Below are 17,178 nucleotides of genomic sequence, written 5' to 3'. Positions count from 1 at the left end.
CAATAAATGTGTAGTAACATGTGTAATACATATGGCCTGGGACTAAGAGTTACTAGATTAGTTAATAATCAGACCAGTTGTTGGTAGCTTCTGTAGTGTGATGTTACCCTGAGACTGCATGATGTTACACTTAGGCTGTAGTATGTAGTATGTCCCAGTGGTGCCCGAGTTTTGTTGTAAGAGTACAGTCATGCATGAGTTTGCAGCCATGTCAGTAGTGTGGTCAGCATGTGATCGGAGCCTATCTTATTGTTTGTTGATGCTCTTCTTTGTGCCTCTTACCTCCAGACAAACTGGATGAGATGTTGGCAGGAAGTCCACAGGAAGTTGTTTTAAGGCCCCGCCCATCAGACGCTGACTTCAGGGCAGCCACGGTGAAACAGAGACCAATCAGCCGGCGGATCACCCAGGCTGAAATTAATGTGAGGGGAGCACTAATTAATCTTTGGACTTGATTTACCTCCTGAAAAAGTGTCTGTTTATAGATGAAACTCTGTTCTGTTTAGTCATTGTTTGAGCGTCAGGGTCTGGTCCCCCCCTCAGCCCCAGAGAAGAGCACAATGGCTTTACCCAGAGGGATGTCCAGGACCAAGAGTTTTGGTGAGACAAAAAACATCATCCCATAATCACTATGCTTATAAGGTCACCTTGGAAATAACCTGACAGCTGTTTAGAGACATTTACCAAAGTTTAATCTATCTTACACCTTTTATTCTACTTTTACTTTTACTTAGACATCTACTATGCATGAAATTCCAGCATTTCAAACAACAAAAATATTCAATTTTCTGTTTCAAATTATCATTTGTATGTGTAATGTACATATCATAGCACATTGTACTACAGCAGTTTTACCGACTCAAACTTGTAATCATTCCCTGGCAGCACCTAGCCATTTTTGCCCTTTCTTGAGCCATATATCCATATTTAATACATCTTGGACATTAGTAGTCAATAGAAGATTGTGATAACTGTAATTCATTATGGGATACAGTACATCATGCAGATAGCTCAAATGGCATAATGCTTTGAAATGAAGTTGTTGTAGTATGTATCTTTATGTATCCATAGTATCTTTGCCATACTGCAGTTAATCACATACTTCATACTATGCTTGGTCAGAATCAGTTTGTCAGTGGAAGACACTGTGGCATTTTGGAGTGTAGAGACTGTGCACCAGTACACTAATGATCCTCTCCAGCGCTGTGTTTACACAGGCAGTGTCACAGCTCATAGGCAACTCAAGATGATTTCCTCGCAACCCTCACTCCATCCTGAGCCTGAATCTCCAGTGTTAAAACATTTGCAGTTACTGCTGATGTACATTCCACCAGAAAACATTTTCTGTCTCATTGTTCATAATTTCAACTCTACAGAAAATATTCAAGTTGGAGAAACAACTTGATGGAATAATTGATGCAAATAACCAATGTCAGGTAACCATGGTCCCATAGAGGTCCTGTGTAAATGTATAGAGCAATTAAATGAATGGATGTACCACAATTTCCTTCAGCTAAACAGTGACAAAGCAGAGGTAATTGATTTTGGACCAAAAGACAAGCGATCAAAAGTCAGCTCAGAGCTCCAATTATTACAACTAAAAACCAGCTGACAGGCCAGAAATCTCGGTGTAGTAATGGACTCAGATCTGAACTTTCAAAACCACATTAAGACCATTACAAAGATAGCTTCCTACCACCTGAAGAATATCTCTAGGATTAAAGGAGTTATGTCTCAGCAGGACCTGGAAAAACTGGTCCATGCATTTATCTTCAGTCGGTTAGATGACTGTAAAAGTGTCTTTACAGGTCAGACTATAAAGTTCATCAAACACCTGCAGCTGATCCAAAATGCTGCTGCTCGAATCCTCACTAGCACCAAAAAAGCTGACCATATCGCAACAATTCTGAGGTTTTTACAATGGCTTCCTGTCTCTCGGTGGATAGACTTTAAAATACTTTTGTTAGTTTATAAAGCTCTGAATGGCTCGGAGCCCAAATCCATCAGTGACCTCCTTTTAGCATGTGAACCATCCAGATCACTCAGGTCCTCTGGCACAGGTTTACTCTCTGTCCCCAGAGTCAGAACCAAATAGGGAGAAGCAGCTTTTAGGTTCTATGCTCCACGCATCTGGAACAAACTACCAGAAAACTGCAGGTCTGCTGAGACTCTCAGTTCTTTTAAATCAAGGATAAAGACTCATTTGTTTACAGCTGCCTTTAATTAGAGTAGTCTTGATTGATTTAACAATAAATTCTTAATTTAGTCTAGACTGTTTTTGCTTTTGTTTTATCTAACTCCTGTTTTAATTTCTGTCTTTATTTTTTATCGTTTCTGCGCTTTCCCTTTGTTTAATGTTTTATTCTCTCTGATTTTAATGTAATTTTATGCTTTTGTAAAGCACTTTGAATTGCCGTGTGTATGAATAGTGCCATATAAATACATTTGCCTTGCTTTTGACAAAGATATTGATGAAGATCTGGAGTTGTTCCTCAAGTGCCTTCAGTGGCAGCTCTCTGTTCCTATTGTATTATGTGCTAATGCTAATTGCTAATGCTAAGTGTTGTGTAAAATGCAGAGACCGAATTTTGCTACAGGGATAATTTAACAAGTGACCCTTTAACTTTTATACATTGTTCTAACTTCGAAATTGTTTCCATTTACGAGGTGCTTCACTGATGTTTCTATTATACCAACAGGTGCACCTGAGGATGACCGGATCAGCGCTCTGATTAATGAGAGTCGGTTTCCACGGAGCTCCTCCCTGACAGACAGCTTCATCCCTCCTCCCCCTCAGACAGCCCCGCCCCCTCCTCCTTCCGCCTCTTCCGCCTCCTCACTCTTTCTCCTCGACTCGGGGCCTCCTCCATCCTTCCTCCCACCTCCTCCACCAGCCAGAGGAGATGGGCTAACACGCTCCAGCTTCAAGCCGGGGGCGGAGCCAAGGCTGCAGGAGCTTTGTGACTCTCCAACAAGGAGCCATGCCCATGCAGAGCGACAGCGGAAGGCTAGGTCTATGATCATCCTCCAGGACACGCCGCCGCCACTGCAGCCTGACGCACATGCTGCCACCACACACACACTGCACACTGCTACACACACTGCCACGCACACACTGCACACAGCTACACACACCTCCACGCTGTCTCTGCACAGTACAAGCCCCGCCCTTGGACACTCACCGCTGTCACGCCGCCGAGGACGCGCAATAGAAAATCCTTATGCTAATGTGGGACAGCAGGCTCCACCCACCAAACCACAGAGGAGGAAGTCCCCTTTGCTGAAGCAGCTTCCTGTTGAGGAGCAGGGTTAGGATTGGTCTGATTCGTTTTCTCACTAGATCCATCTATGTCACAGTCTAATGTCAGCAGCACCTTTCCAGCATTTCTCAGAAGTTAAAGACGTGAAAATGTTCTAACACATCATTTTTTATTAAATCACAAATAACCCTTTTAACAGTCCTGTTGTTCTTTTCTTGTAGGACTTGGAATCAAAGATCACGATGGCAAACAAGACGGGGGCAGCCCCAGTAGGGCAGAGTTGTACCAGCAGCAAGTCCTGTCTGAGCGTGCTCGGGTCCAAGGCCGGCGGTCATCCCTTTTCCTGTCAGTTGAAGGGGCAGGGTCAGAAAACCAGGCCCCGCCCCTCCTGACTCAGAGCCATTCAATGGATGACCTTGGCGAGCTTCCTCCTCCAGCACCGGTCCTGTCACCCTCACCAACACCGCACACCTTCCTCCACCCGCTGACGGGGAAACCTCTAGGTCAGCCTGACTTTCATTTAACTGATTTACACAGTTCAGTACATGACTTAAATCATTTTTCTGGACAAAAAGATTTATGCCAAAATGCCACTGATTAATATAAGTCTACATGTTCCAATCATATATTAATTTTCACGCAAGTCAGAAAGAGGATCAACTTAGATGGTTTAGTTTTGGACAATAAATAGATTTTCTATATTATTATGACTATTATTTTATTCAAATGGTATCTGCAGGTCTTGAAATACAGTATATTAATAAATATAAATATCTTAATAAGTAAGACATAAGGGTATTAAAAAGCCAGATAGCACAAACTTACACTTTGCTCCTTTTTTTCTCCTTTTGATATGATTTGGTCGCTAGGCATTAAGACCTCTCACTCTCACTTTTATTTCTACTTTGAATGATTAAGACTGTCAAATAATGTGTCTCAAGATGCCATTATATACAGGCCTCAAAAAATCTTGGCTCCAGTTGACTCCCCTTGCTCAAAAAACTTAGAAATACAGGAGTCATTCACTTTATTTGACTTCTAGTAAGTATTGGATTTTGTGAATTATTGCTCGGCTTTGCTGTTGAAGTTAATAGAAGGTTTGGTTCTGTGATGTGGGCTTTGATTGACAGATGTGGTTGACAGTTTGCTGTGTGCTGAGTCAGACATTGAGATTTTATTTGTTAAATAAAATAATTTCTTCCTGAGACTTCTACAGTTGTTGTGGTTAAGAAGTTACACTAACAAGATGATTAAAGGATGTTGTTACACAAATGCTTCATTAAATTCAGTGTTACTTAATAATTATATGTGGCCACCCAGCACAATATGGCTATGTTAGCAATAATTTAGTATTGTGTTATAGTCTAAGTAGCCTGCAAAGTAGTGTTTTAGACAGCAAGTGAAACTAGACATGCGCACATTTTCTAAAGGAAATGTAATTTGTGTGCTTGCCTCTTGCCGTATTTGTGGACTTGTGGCTAGGTGCAATGTAAAAGCAAGAAATGGTACCAAAGAAGGACTGTTTACAAGTAAAGTACTGCATATATTTGGATGAAAGTCATGCTGTTTTACATTGCATTTCTATGTGCAAGTTATTCATTACAAAAATTGTTTGCTATAACACAAGAGGAAAGAGAAATCTCAAAAGTTTAAGAGCAGAATTTGTAATTTCCATGGACCATTTTGAAAAGGTTAATGTAATGCTTTACATTTCTCATAAAAACACACACAAAAAAAACACAACTCATGGACAGAGGTTGCAAATTGGGAAAGTAAAAAAACAAACCCTTAAAGGGCTCTTTCAGGGGTTCTAAAAGGAGACAATCACCCACTGAGTCTGTCACAGAAATAGAACAAAAGATGGGCCTTAGACAGTATTTAAAATGGGAGTCAGTGGTCAGGATGGGGGGTGGGGCAAACTGAGGTGGGAGGGACAATCTCCTTTTAAAGACCACAGCTGACCAATAAAAGCCAGGTGAGGAGAAACCTGGCAGGTGCACCTGATAATCACTAACGACCTGTGGACAAGATCCAACCAAGAAAGAAAACAACTGTGGGATCTGTGTCTGGAACAAATGACACCAAAAAGATGAATCCACATATTTAAATAATAATCGTTGACAGTAAGTCTATCTCTTGTCCACCTCTCTACCATGTGTTGTTTTGGAATTTTCTAGAAAAGACAAAACACACAGTCAGAGCCATAGAGAGAGAGAGTTGCATCACACTTTGATGTCACTGTTACAATGATCCAGTAGTTCCAAACAAACCATGCGCTGTCATGTTCCTCTATGGGACAGCAGCGAGTGCGTTATTGCATGGTAAATATCAAAATAAAATGAAAATATCCAAAAAATATATTTCCAACCATTGTTGCACTACTGTATATATGTTTGTGTCAGTTATGCTTTTGAGTATGGAATAGACCACTGAAAGTACTGCATTTAGCAAACATTGGGCTAGTTGCTATTGAAAATGGTACCTCCCTTGTTTGTGAGTAGCGTGACGTGCTCTAATCATGACCTCAAATCCACCACTGAAACCCTTGACATGACCTGATCACAAGTTCACTGCTTCTTGACATAGAGTTAGCCATCTAGCTTCATAACTACAGCAAGTAGGTTTATGAAACGAGTGCAAGACAAATAAAACTACTTACAAATATCACATGCCATTATGAAATATTAATAAATTACAAATAGATTAAAATAACTGGCAAAGTGGACCCATATATCTACTCGCCGTAAATGACACTAATTAGCACATTACCTCAGCTGACAAATTTAACCAAACACCACCAGGTTCAGCAAAACAATTAAACTAAAACCTGGTGATAACCAAATCTGTGCTAACGTTACTTTACCTTAGAAAATCCATAATTTTTGGTTATGGTGGTTAAATCTCAACAGCTGGACAAGTCAAACTAACTATCGGGCTACAGCTGAAAATCGAAGATAACGGTTGTATAAAATATACATTTATACAAATGCTAAGACATACCAAAGAAAACAGAATTTACAACATAAATGTGATACACTTGATAATTTGAAAGATGAGGATATCTTATTAACTTAGCACTGGAGTTTCTAGATCAGCAGCAATAGAAATAAATGTGTTCCGATGCTGCAATAGTGTTTGGAACTATTGGCGCCTCCATAACCCGGAAGTAGGTCCATATTTTGTCCACCATTTTTTTTTACAATGGGAGTCTATGGAAGTGTCGCCACTCTGTTTTCTCTACCACACTGCGCACAGTCAATGAAAACCTGTTTATACACATTCCTCTTTATGGAGGAGACATGGGTGTCCATGTTAAATTGACTGAGAAACCACCTCTCAAACAAACTGCTGTCAATCCATAACCGTACATCCTATCTCAAAAATTCTTGCAGGTAAGACTTGTGGTGAGTCCTCTGAATGTATCGACATATTAAATGTGGGAAAAAAGTCAGAACTGAATAAGCAGTGATTGTGGCAACGTGGAGTTAGTGAAACATGTTAGTGACAGAACTTTAACATGGGAGTGAATGAGAGAAAAATCATCAGTCTTTACGCTTAGAGGCCTGTAGATCAAAAACAAAACATTTTAAGATTAACGTGAATAGTCTTTGAAAGAAAAGAGTTTTTCTAACATTTTGCTGCATAATTGTTGCTGAAATCCCAGAAATGTGAGAGTTATGAAGAGCTGTTCCTAGATTTTCTAACATAAAACCCAACCCTCTCCACTCTAAGAGTTAGAGGATTTCATCCAATCAGCTGTCAGCATTCTGTTCCCTGTGTGTATGTGGTTTGGTGTATCGTGGTTTTGTGCGAAAACCGTACATGGTGTCATTGCAACGCATCACACATATATTCTTTGTGTCGAGCCGCGCATTTGTCGAATTACAGAATAACTTTAGAAACAATCATGTAGGAATGGTAGCCACTTGAAAATGGCCCAATTCATTTCGGATGGACAGATTTGGACGTTTTTTTGCAACTTTAACAAAATCCATGCATTGCATTGTTAGTAGTCATAGTAGACCTTTCAAGACCTGGCTGCGCATTTTTGCAATAATATGTTTGGGTCTATTTCCAACTCTGTGGGCCACTTTTTTTTTCAAAGTTTTTGGATAGTAATAATAAGTCAGTCGTAATAAATATGCCGAATAATAGTACCTTGTGCCTTGCATTACATGCAAGCACACAGTAATTAACACTAACAGTAATGAGTACTTTATGTGTTAACGTCTACACAAATAACAAATAAGATTGACTAGTTAACACTGTGGTCAATGTTTTCAGTAACTTGGCATTAGCTTGGATTAATCACTTGAGTCTCTGTCCAAATATTCTAGTGGCCTCTGGCTCTAAAAAGCCAAGATGACAGCCAAAATGCAAACACAACACTTAAACATAACATGCCCGCACTTGAAAACCCTCTGCTTTCAGTCCATGCCAAAGTTTTTGCACATATGGATGAACAAACGGACAGACAGATGGACAACAATCTGATGACAGTACCCTGTGGTGAAGGGGTGAGGGTAAAAACCATTGGTGATGCCAGACTGGTTACATTCATTCTTTAACCTCAGCCACACTGGTCACAGGGTATTGTCATCAGTTGGTCGCCCGTCCGTCCGTCTGTCCAAAAACTTTGTCATGTACTGATAAGTCAGGCCACTGGGTGCAGTAGTGCGCCTGGTAAGTCAGGCTGAGGGTTTTCAAGTGTGTGCAAGTTATGTTTTTATATATTAGGACACTAAATTTTTTTCTTCTTCTTTTGTCCTCAGACCCCTCGTCTCCACTCGCCCTGGCTCTTGCTGCACGAGAACGAGCGCTCACCGCCCGCACACCAAGCCCCGAACCAAGAACTAAACATGCCTCTGCCTCCACCACACCCATCCCCACCCCGGCCGCCAGCCCAGAGGGCAGACACAAACGCACCCCTATCACCACCCCACAGAGCAGCCCTGAGCCACGATCCAAACGCACCACCCCTCAGACCAGCCCTGAGCAGCGAACCAAGCGCACCACTCCACAAACTAGTCCAGAACTGAGGCATAAACGCATAACCCCGCCTCTTTTCCCTGATGGACAAGTAGAACGTCCAGAAACAGAGGGGGGAGTGACATCACCAGCTGGTCCCTCTCCAGAGCGCTGGAGACCCTCCCCTTTGCCCACTCTGACCAATGAAGGCCACTCTGCTCTGCTTGACAGGCGCAGGAGCCTTACAGTGGGCAGCTCAGAAGAGGAGGGCGGGGCTTACACAGTGACTCTCCCACCAGCGCTGTTGTCATCCAGTGACGAGGAGACAAGGGAGGAGCTCCGCAGAATTGGCCTGGTGACTCCGCCCCCTGCTTTTGCAGCTACTCCTGCCCCTCCTCCCCCATCCTCCCTCACCCTGTTGCCACGTCGAGGTGCAGAGGGAGGAGGAGAGGGTGGTCCCGACTCCATGGGCAGGCGAGGGACGAGGAAGAGGGAGTTGACGAGCGACTTCTTGATAGTTCGTCCTCACCCAGCTCACTGCCTCCCTCTATCACCTTGGCATCCCCTCCTGTTCCATCTTCCCCCTCGTCCCCTCCTGCTACCCACCCCTCCCCTTCCTCTGCTGCCACTTCCCCATCAGGCCTTAAGCCCCGCCTTCGCTCTCCCATCGGTCGTGGGCGCTCATCGCTGCGGGACCCACTGCTGAAACAATCATCAGATAGTGAGCTCCTCCCCTCAGCTGCATCCTCCTCCTCACCATCCTCCCCTCTCTGCTCCTCCCCCACCAGCGGCAGCGGACGGCAGCCACGTTACCTGTTCCAGCGGAGGTCCAAGCTTTGGGGGGGTGGGGATGACCGGATGGATGAGAGGCGAGGCTTCAGCCCAGATGAAGGGGGCCGTCCAGCAGCACTGGGAGGCCAGGGGTCGATGTCAGCTGTAGATCTAACCAGCCGGTCGGCATCAGCGCTGGAGCTGAGCGGGAGGGCGGGCTCTGGGATTGATCTGGCCAATCGGCTACAGCTGCTCAACAAGGACAGTCATTCTCTGGGGGAGGAGCCAAGCCCCCTTGACCCTGGACGGAGGTCACCAGTCGGAGGTGCCAGGTACTATACAATGCATTTAATATATAAATGTATAAATAACAGAATCATCATTTATTGGAAAGTATTGGAAACTGCTATCAATAAACACTGATAATTGACTAACCACATTCACAAACTGATGAAAGCTTCATGTATGTTTATCTTCTGTTGAGCCAAGTTTTCAAAATATCTTTAATTTTCTGAGCAAACAAGCCAAATTTTACAGTTTAGTATTTAATGCTTTTCTCTTTTGTACTTATGATGAACTTTATAAATTATGATAAAAGGTTTTAAAAAAGCAAAATCTGACAAAGAACATGTCCAAACCAAATTACTAGCAGTTACCAGCCCAGTGGTCATTAACCTGTTATGTTAATGGGCTCCAGTGCAGATTTGGCAGTTTTTAAATATATCTTAATAGACAAAAGATGTTTTTTTGTTTTCTGTTGTTTGTTTTTTTTTTTTAAATCATCAGAATACAAACTGGAAACCAATCATTTTCCATTTCCTCACATATGAAAAAGCTGCTACATATATTTCGTATTTTTGTTTTTCTCATGGCAAAACTAAAATCCATTCAGCAAATGAGATCAAGTACAGGGAACCTTGAAATCCAATCACTTATTCTAGGGAAACTACAAACATTGTCTAGCCCTCCTGTAAACACTGACCTGAACACTAATTGTACTGTGAGTGTGTGAGTGAGTGTTATAACAGTTTCTTTGTTTGTTATTTGTGTTGTTCCAGATGTGTGGACAATGGAGAAAATAAATCGTAGATATTTATGCTCTGGTAAACATTTATAATTTTAACTAAGAAAAGATTTTCATAGCTAACAGCTGACTAACGTCTTCTTTACAGATGACTAACTACTAAATATCTCAAATGAATATCATCCATCTTCTGAATAAAACCTGTTTGAAATTTAAGTCTCTGTCACAGCCAGTTTCCCACTACAGGAACTTAATAACCTGGTACCTGTAATTTTGTGTAACCTGTTCTTGTAAAAATGATAATAGTCTTACATTTGTCTTCCACCATTCGGGGGGAAAAAAAGATCTCACAGTGTTTCTAAAGAAAATTCCTTTAGACTTCAGTTTTACTTCATGAGCAGTTTCAAAAATAACTTTCAGTAAAATTAGTCATGCTTCCTTTTTAGACTTGCTTTGTCCAAATGTGGTTATATCACTGATAGTGTGCAGTGGTGTTGAGCTGATCAGAGGTTACAGGCATTCAGCTTTAACTTGTATCTTTTATGTACAGAAATTCCTCCAATTTCCTAGAACCTTTAAATTATGTTCTGTAGCATAGAAAGGAAAATATCAACTTCCCTTAATATTTTCCTTTAAAAACACAGTTTTTTAAGCTTTCAATAATTTTTTTTGTTCACATTTGTGGGGAACTTGGACATCCTCATTCCATCTTTGCTCCTGAAGGACTAAACCTTTCCTGGGTACTCCTTTTGTACCAAATAATGTCATTACAATCACCTGCTGATATCAACTGTTTCAACTCCAATCCTTAATCCTAACTTTTGGATTGTGTTGCACCCCTGCATGGCAGGAATGGATGTATGCAGATAAAACATTAAACATTTACTTTCAAAAGTTACTGATATATAGTTTTACATTGACTTTCAATACCTCTGTAACCTGTGATTTGGGGTTGTAACTCATAATTCCAGGTGTTTCTGTTTCTGTGGTGGAAATCTACATCCACACACAGGTAGTGACTGTAGTAACTGTGAGTTAGTAATGATGACGTCGTTAATTTAGTGTTTTATGTGCTGCAGATTGTTTTCCAGTCTAGGTGAACTTCACACCATCTCCCAGCGAGGATACGGCGCTAGCTATACAGTCAGACCAGGAAGTCGCTACCCTGTGACCCGCCGCAGCCCCTCCCCTTCTCCCTCCCCCTCTGATAGGTCAATAGGGCTTGCCTCCTCCCCCGCCCCCTGCTCTGAGAGGCCAGACCTGAGCTCGGGCCGTGGGTTGACCATCCTGAAGTCATCTAGCCTCAGCCTGCCCTCAGAACCAAAGGAGGTTCGATTTGTGATGCGAAGCGCCAGTGCACGAACCCGTTCCCGATCGCCTTCACCCTCACCTCATGCCTCCCCCTGCCCATCCCCTGTCCTCAGTGGGCCCCTGCTGGCCCTTCGGCCGTGGAGGCAGCGACCCCTCAACCTATGGAATAAATATGATGTGGGTGACTGGCTGGAGAGTGTCGGTCTGGCCGAACACCGCCAGCGCTTCCAGGATCACGAGATCGAAGGCTCCCACCTCCCAGCCCTCACCAAGGAGGACTACGTGGAGCTGGGCGTCACCAGACTGGGCCACCGCATCAACATCGAACGGGCACTGAGACAACTACTGGATGGTTCTACTTGACCCCTCACCTCTGACCATTAACCTCTAGACATCCTGAACTGTGACCTCATAACCCTTGACCTCTGTGGTCAGACATTAGTCAGACATCTCTTTTACTAGGTTATCTTAGTCTTTAGACCTTTTTACCAACATGGAGCCCAGCTCTCAGAGTAGTGTTTCTATATTCAGGCTCATCAGCTCTTTGATCAATTTATAATGTAAAGTCAGACTTTCACTGAACTTGAAGCCCAAACCTGATTGGTTTTGTTCCAGTTTTCACTCAATTATTCCTTGTTAATAAAAAGGCATTATTTCAGCTTTACACTACATTAAATCTACCAGTCTGACCAGTTCGAGTGGTTACACTACACATCATGTTAACCAGCAGTTGCATCCTATGCCTGCATTGATGATTTTTTTTTCTACATTAGCTTGTACAATTTTTTTACATTTTACAAATACATCCATTTTTATGTTTTTTTCAGTAGTTCATATCTGGGAATCTCTCTTTTTTATCTCCCTTAAAAAACATTCCTGCACGATAAAGTGAATTATAGCTGGATACAGCACAAATACGTCCTGACACAGTAAAGGAAAATTGTTCAAAGAGCTGATTGCCTATAAATATAATGAGACGGGTTCTTTTCTTCGTGCCAATCTGCTTCCTGAGAGAAGTTTGCCTGGACTTTTGTCAGCAGAACTGGACATTCAGTGAGTTAACAGGAGATTAACTGAGAATACTTCTCTGTCAGTTTCAGAAAGTTCTTGTGACTTTGCATTAATTCCAGTATCACTCATAAAGAATCTGTGTTTATTTTGAGTTCATATCTTAATGCCAATTATTTAGAATTTACAAATAACAAGTAATAATAATGTGGTGGTGATGACTTAATAGAGTTTATACTAGTTTGGAGATGATTTTGAGTTCCTTATGATTTGACAATGAGTGGAATTTCAAGGCTGTTTCAATGATGTTTTGGAATTCATAATGATTTGTCAATGAGTGTGACTTTGTGCTGATGTGTTGTGTGTTTCAGGGAGAGCTGCAGCGGAGCTCCAACTGTAAACCTCTCTGGTTTCTAACCTGCTTCTCGAGGGCTTACTGTACATGGTGCTATCTGTTTAAAGCCATCTGTACAGACAATACCTTTCTCCTTCCCCACATTGACATATTGATTTCCTAAATAAACCACCGTAACTGTGGGGGTTTAATCCTAAATTAATCCATTAAACGTGGATGTACCTGCCATAACCTGCCAGGAACAGGCCACTTGAAGTTTCCTCCCTGCCATATAAGGAGCTTCCGCCGATCATTTGTCGAAGGCCATAAATAGAGTTTAGAGTTTACTAGAGGCCATATATGGATTTCTATTGCAAAATTACGCTTTGATATAATCCTATTTATTTTAATAAAAGAGGGTGTTCTTGCTTGTGGTTGCAATTTGAGCCTGCCTTGTTGGTGTAAAGTTGTTCCAACATTTTTCAAAGTTCAACCAATTTGAGAGTCAGATTAACCCTTACTTCAGGAAAATATATAACTGTATTATTTTTATATTACTGCACCGTGAAATACCCCTGATAATAGAGGAAGGGATGCTGTTCTCTTAGTGTCTAAGGATAATTTGAAGGCTGTTTACAGCTTCAATTATAGTGAAAGGTTGGTTTTAGAGTGCCATAAGATGCTATTAATGCTTAGATCTCATGATTATATGTCATATTATTTCCTGTTAACCCTGTTTTTTGCCACAAGCACAAAGCACTGAAAGAATAGATACACTCCCGAGTTTCATCCAGTGTAAAAACAAACCTTTCAATTCCTCCAACATGTTACACTATGTAAATAAGAAAATCTAATACTAGAAATCCATTAGTGCAACTGAGATTTGTTGGCACTACATTTTTAGAAAGATTTCCATTTATGCGTTGCGGCACAAAATAGATGAACACATCTTAAATTGCTGCAATGTGCAACTTTATTCCAATCATAGCTAATTTGGTAAGCATTTGTTTCTACTCTTCCTACAACTACATAATCTACTTGACAGGGTTATAATGTCTCTGTTTTGAAGCACAATAAACAGTTCAGTGCCTGTAAAAATATACTACAACTTTCCTAATTTTATCCTATGTCAGTATCCAAACATAATCCTAATTTCCAAAATTGTATGAGTTTATAATGATGCCTTTTCATGGGGACCTACTGAGTGTTAAGCACAGAGGAATAGAGTGTAAAGTCCATGTACAGTGCATTACAATAGACTATATAGTCCCTATAATTTATATTATGGCAAAATACTGTAGCTATAGTGTAACATAAAAGTGTGGTAAACATTACATTTATACAGTAATATTTCATTGATTATCAGTATCTTTTAAGTCTTTACCCAATATGTGATATTCTGTTTTTGTAAACAGCTACACATCAGCTATTACTAAACCAAACACAGAGAAACTCCTAGAAAAGTCTTCAGTTTTCACTAATTCATCACAGAATTTATGTAAAAATCAAAAGACTGAAAGAATGCAATGTGATTCTGCAAGAGAGCCACAAAATGTATGTTTACTATCATACATTTCATTTTATTTCAGTATTTCAGACTGATCAAGCCCATTATCCATTTACTGTGTTTTGTTTTTGCTTAGACAGCCACATAGAATAAGTCTGATATAACTTAATTGAGAGAACACTGGGTATCATTCACAGTTTCATCTAACTTTTTATTCAAGCTGCCCTCTATATAATTCCATTTCATTTCAAGCTAAAGTTTTAAATTGTTTAGAATTTTAACTAAATTATTTGTCACTATGTTTATATAATTTTTTGGCCCCTATCACAGACTATAGATAATAAACACCCTTATTTGTTATATATTTGTGTTTTTAGAAAATGACCCTTCATGTAATGATCAGCTGTACATTGTGCAGTTGTATTAATAGTGTACTAAATAGCTAAGTCACTTTTTGCACAGCTAACTGAATAAGAGCCTGTTGTGTTGCTGTTTACAGAGTGAATATCATATTAATGAGATATGACTGTGTTAGGGCTGTATTAATAGGTTATGAGTCGTGATGTCGATTCACAGCCCTCGGTCAGACAGGGCAGGTCATGTATCACTGCCTTACACCACTTCTCACCACTTCATAATGATTTCACTGTAGTTATAGTTATTGACAGACTGAATTATGGTATGCCACCGTTGTGTGCAACTTACAGGTAGTCTGCCATGTTTTACTGGCAGACACTTCCTAACACCAGCACACTGTGGTGTGCCTCCCCCTGGTGGACGAGTCCTGTTGCCTCATAAAGGCTGTACTGTTTGGTCTACGAGTCTGATGCTGATGTTTCAACCCAGAAATATATGAGTTTTCTGCCAGGGGGGAAATTTGTTATTTGTTTGAATATAGGCTGGATGACCCAACACTCCCCTTTCAGTAATGTTTATATTTTTTCTATCATCATAAAGACAATTTGTGGTACATAAATAATCAAAAAGAAGGATAAGTAATGTTCAAGTATTACTACAGAAAATAACAAGTCATATTTTATGCAGTTAAATATGACACATTATAATATATTAATCGTAGGACTGTAGTCTACTGTACTTCATGACCTTCATAGAATGAGATGTGGGCTTAACCTTTGACCTCTGATCCCAACTGGAGTCACTCTGATCATAGACTGCTGCTAGGATTTCAGTCACATGGAAATGAAGTAAGCTACATGATGTTCCTCCTCTCATTAATTTTTTCTTTTTATTTTTTTGTTTGCAGTTTGTCTAAACATTATTAACTGTAACCAGGCCATTGAAAAGATCCATCAGTTTTCTGAAAGACCATATTATTCAGGCTGGTTTATCTAATGTCATGCATAATATCTGCCCATGTACATTATTTAATATCAGCAGCTGCTACAGTTATGCTCCAGAATCTACTCAATTGCTCAAGTGTAAAGATGCAGAGACAGTTTGTAAAGAGGAAAATCTGAGCTGGACCATATAGACTTGGGTAGATGGCCAAGTTTAGCTTCAACCAAGAATTGTCAGTTATTTTGACAGTCCTTGGTCTTAAGTGACTTTTAGCCTTTTCATGATAACAGCAGTTTTAATACAATATATTTTTAGTTTGGTAAGCAGGTGGGGTGTATGAACTGTAGGCCCATAAGTGTGATCTTATAGAGGAAAATAAGGGGAACATCTAGTTCTTCACAGGAACACTGTGTGGAAAAATCAGGTCCAGATAAAGGTGGCGGAGTGACTTTAACTGCTACAGAAGAGTTAGCTGAGAGCCTAAAACAAGGAGAGAGAGGCCTGTTATATTTTTGCAACTTTAGATTTTTACATACAAATCTGAGACAAATCTGCGAATGTCAAATGGCACAGAGCATTTGACATTTAGTCTGTTATTAACACAAACTGCATGGTGCATTGCTCTCCATTTCCCCACTGGCCATCTTTGCCTAAATGACGCGTATTCTCAATCTTTTAACCAAGCAACAGATAAGAACTGGAAGGGCCTTCAGAGGGCACATACCTCTGCCAAGGCCCCACAGGCTACAAATCCAGGCTCCCACCACTTTCAGTGACTGAGCATTTGTTCAGTTTTTGTGTGATCCTGCAGATGGAAAAACAAACAGTAATGAAAACTTAAAACCTGTTGGTGAAAGTAATGATATCACATATTGATCAGCTGTTTTACATGTGGAAAATCTCCATCAACTGAGAGAGACGTGATCAATTAGAAGAAATTCATAACAAAATGTGTGTTAACAAAGGCAACAAGGAGAGGCCAGATAAGGCTAAACAAATGGCTGTGAAAAGCATTAATGCAAACATGGGATAAAACAATGATTTCACTATGGTAACGCCTCAGCCTCCTGCTGATTGGTGTGAATTCTGGCTTTCTGACCTGTGTATGAAACTTTCCTTCTCCTGATATTCACCTGGTTATAATAAGTTTTATGGTTATCCTCCTTTCTAGCTTCCTCTTTTTACAGTATGTTTGTAGTTTCTTCTGGAGTGAGTGGCGTGTGTGTACTTGTAGGTTTTTTCTTCCCTTTTCTAAAACTAAAGAGCACACAATGACATCTGATGAAGCTCTGCAACGCAACAGATTGTAATCTTTATAATAAACTGTCATTTATTACAAACATACTTCTCTGGATTCATGTGTCTTCTTTCTAAAACACATGTCTACATGACCCAGAGCATTATTTAGATGCACAAGTGTATTTAGAGTCATATCTGACAAGTTTTAACACATTTTTACTCATTTGCTTCTATTCATTGAAGATGGAACTTCATTTAAAAGTACAAGGTGTATTTTTTGCACATGCTTGCGTGTTTACATAACATTTGTGCCTGTTTTGTGCTGAGAACCAAGTGTTAATGACCTTGCAGAATTTCATTCCAATTATATTGTATGATAACTGTATCTTATGTTAGTTTACATTACATTAGGCTTTTGGAAGCAATAAACATGATCCTTTGGACGTTTGTGAAAAAT

At 40.5% G+C, this 17,178-nt stretch overlaps 1 protein-coding gene across 1 annotated transcript in view; it reads left to right on the top strand.

Annotated features, from left to right (window-relative positions):
• Positions 1–16,820, top strand: part of shank3b (SH3 and multiple ankyrin repeat domains 3b) — a 69,490-nt gene extending 52,670 nt beyond the window's left edge. The window contains 7 exon segments of the mRNA XM_030149792.1: positions 289–422; positions 507–600; positions 2,700–3,308; positions 3,482–3,763; positions 8,033–8,704; positions 8,707–9,331; positions 11,103–16,820. Coding sequence (XP_030005652.1) covers positions 289–422; positions 507–600; positions 2,700–3,308; positions 3,482–3,763; positions 8,033–8,704; positions 8,707–9,331; positions 11,103–11,697 — 3,011 coding nt within the window. The 3' untranslated portion in view covers positions 11,698–16,820.
• The last annotated feature ends 358 nt before the right edge of the window (positions 16,821–17,178 follow it).

This window comes from Sphaeramia orbicularis, chromosome 12 (assembly GCF_902148855.1).
Source record: "Sphaeramia orbicularis chromosome 12, fSphaOr1.1, whole genome shotgun sequence".
Lineage (NCBI taxonomy): Eukaryota > Metazoa > Chordata > Actinopteri > Kurtiformes > Apogonidae > Sphaeramia > Sphaeramia orbicularis.
The sequence above is the reverse complement of the archived record's forward strand: the minus strand, read 5'-3'. Positions and strand labels throughout refer to the sequence as shown.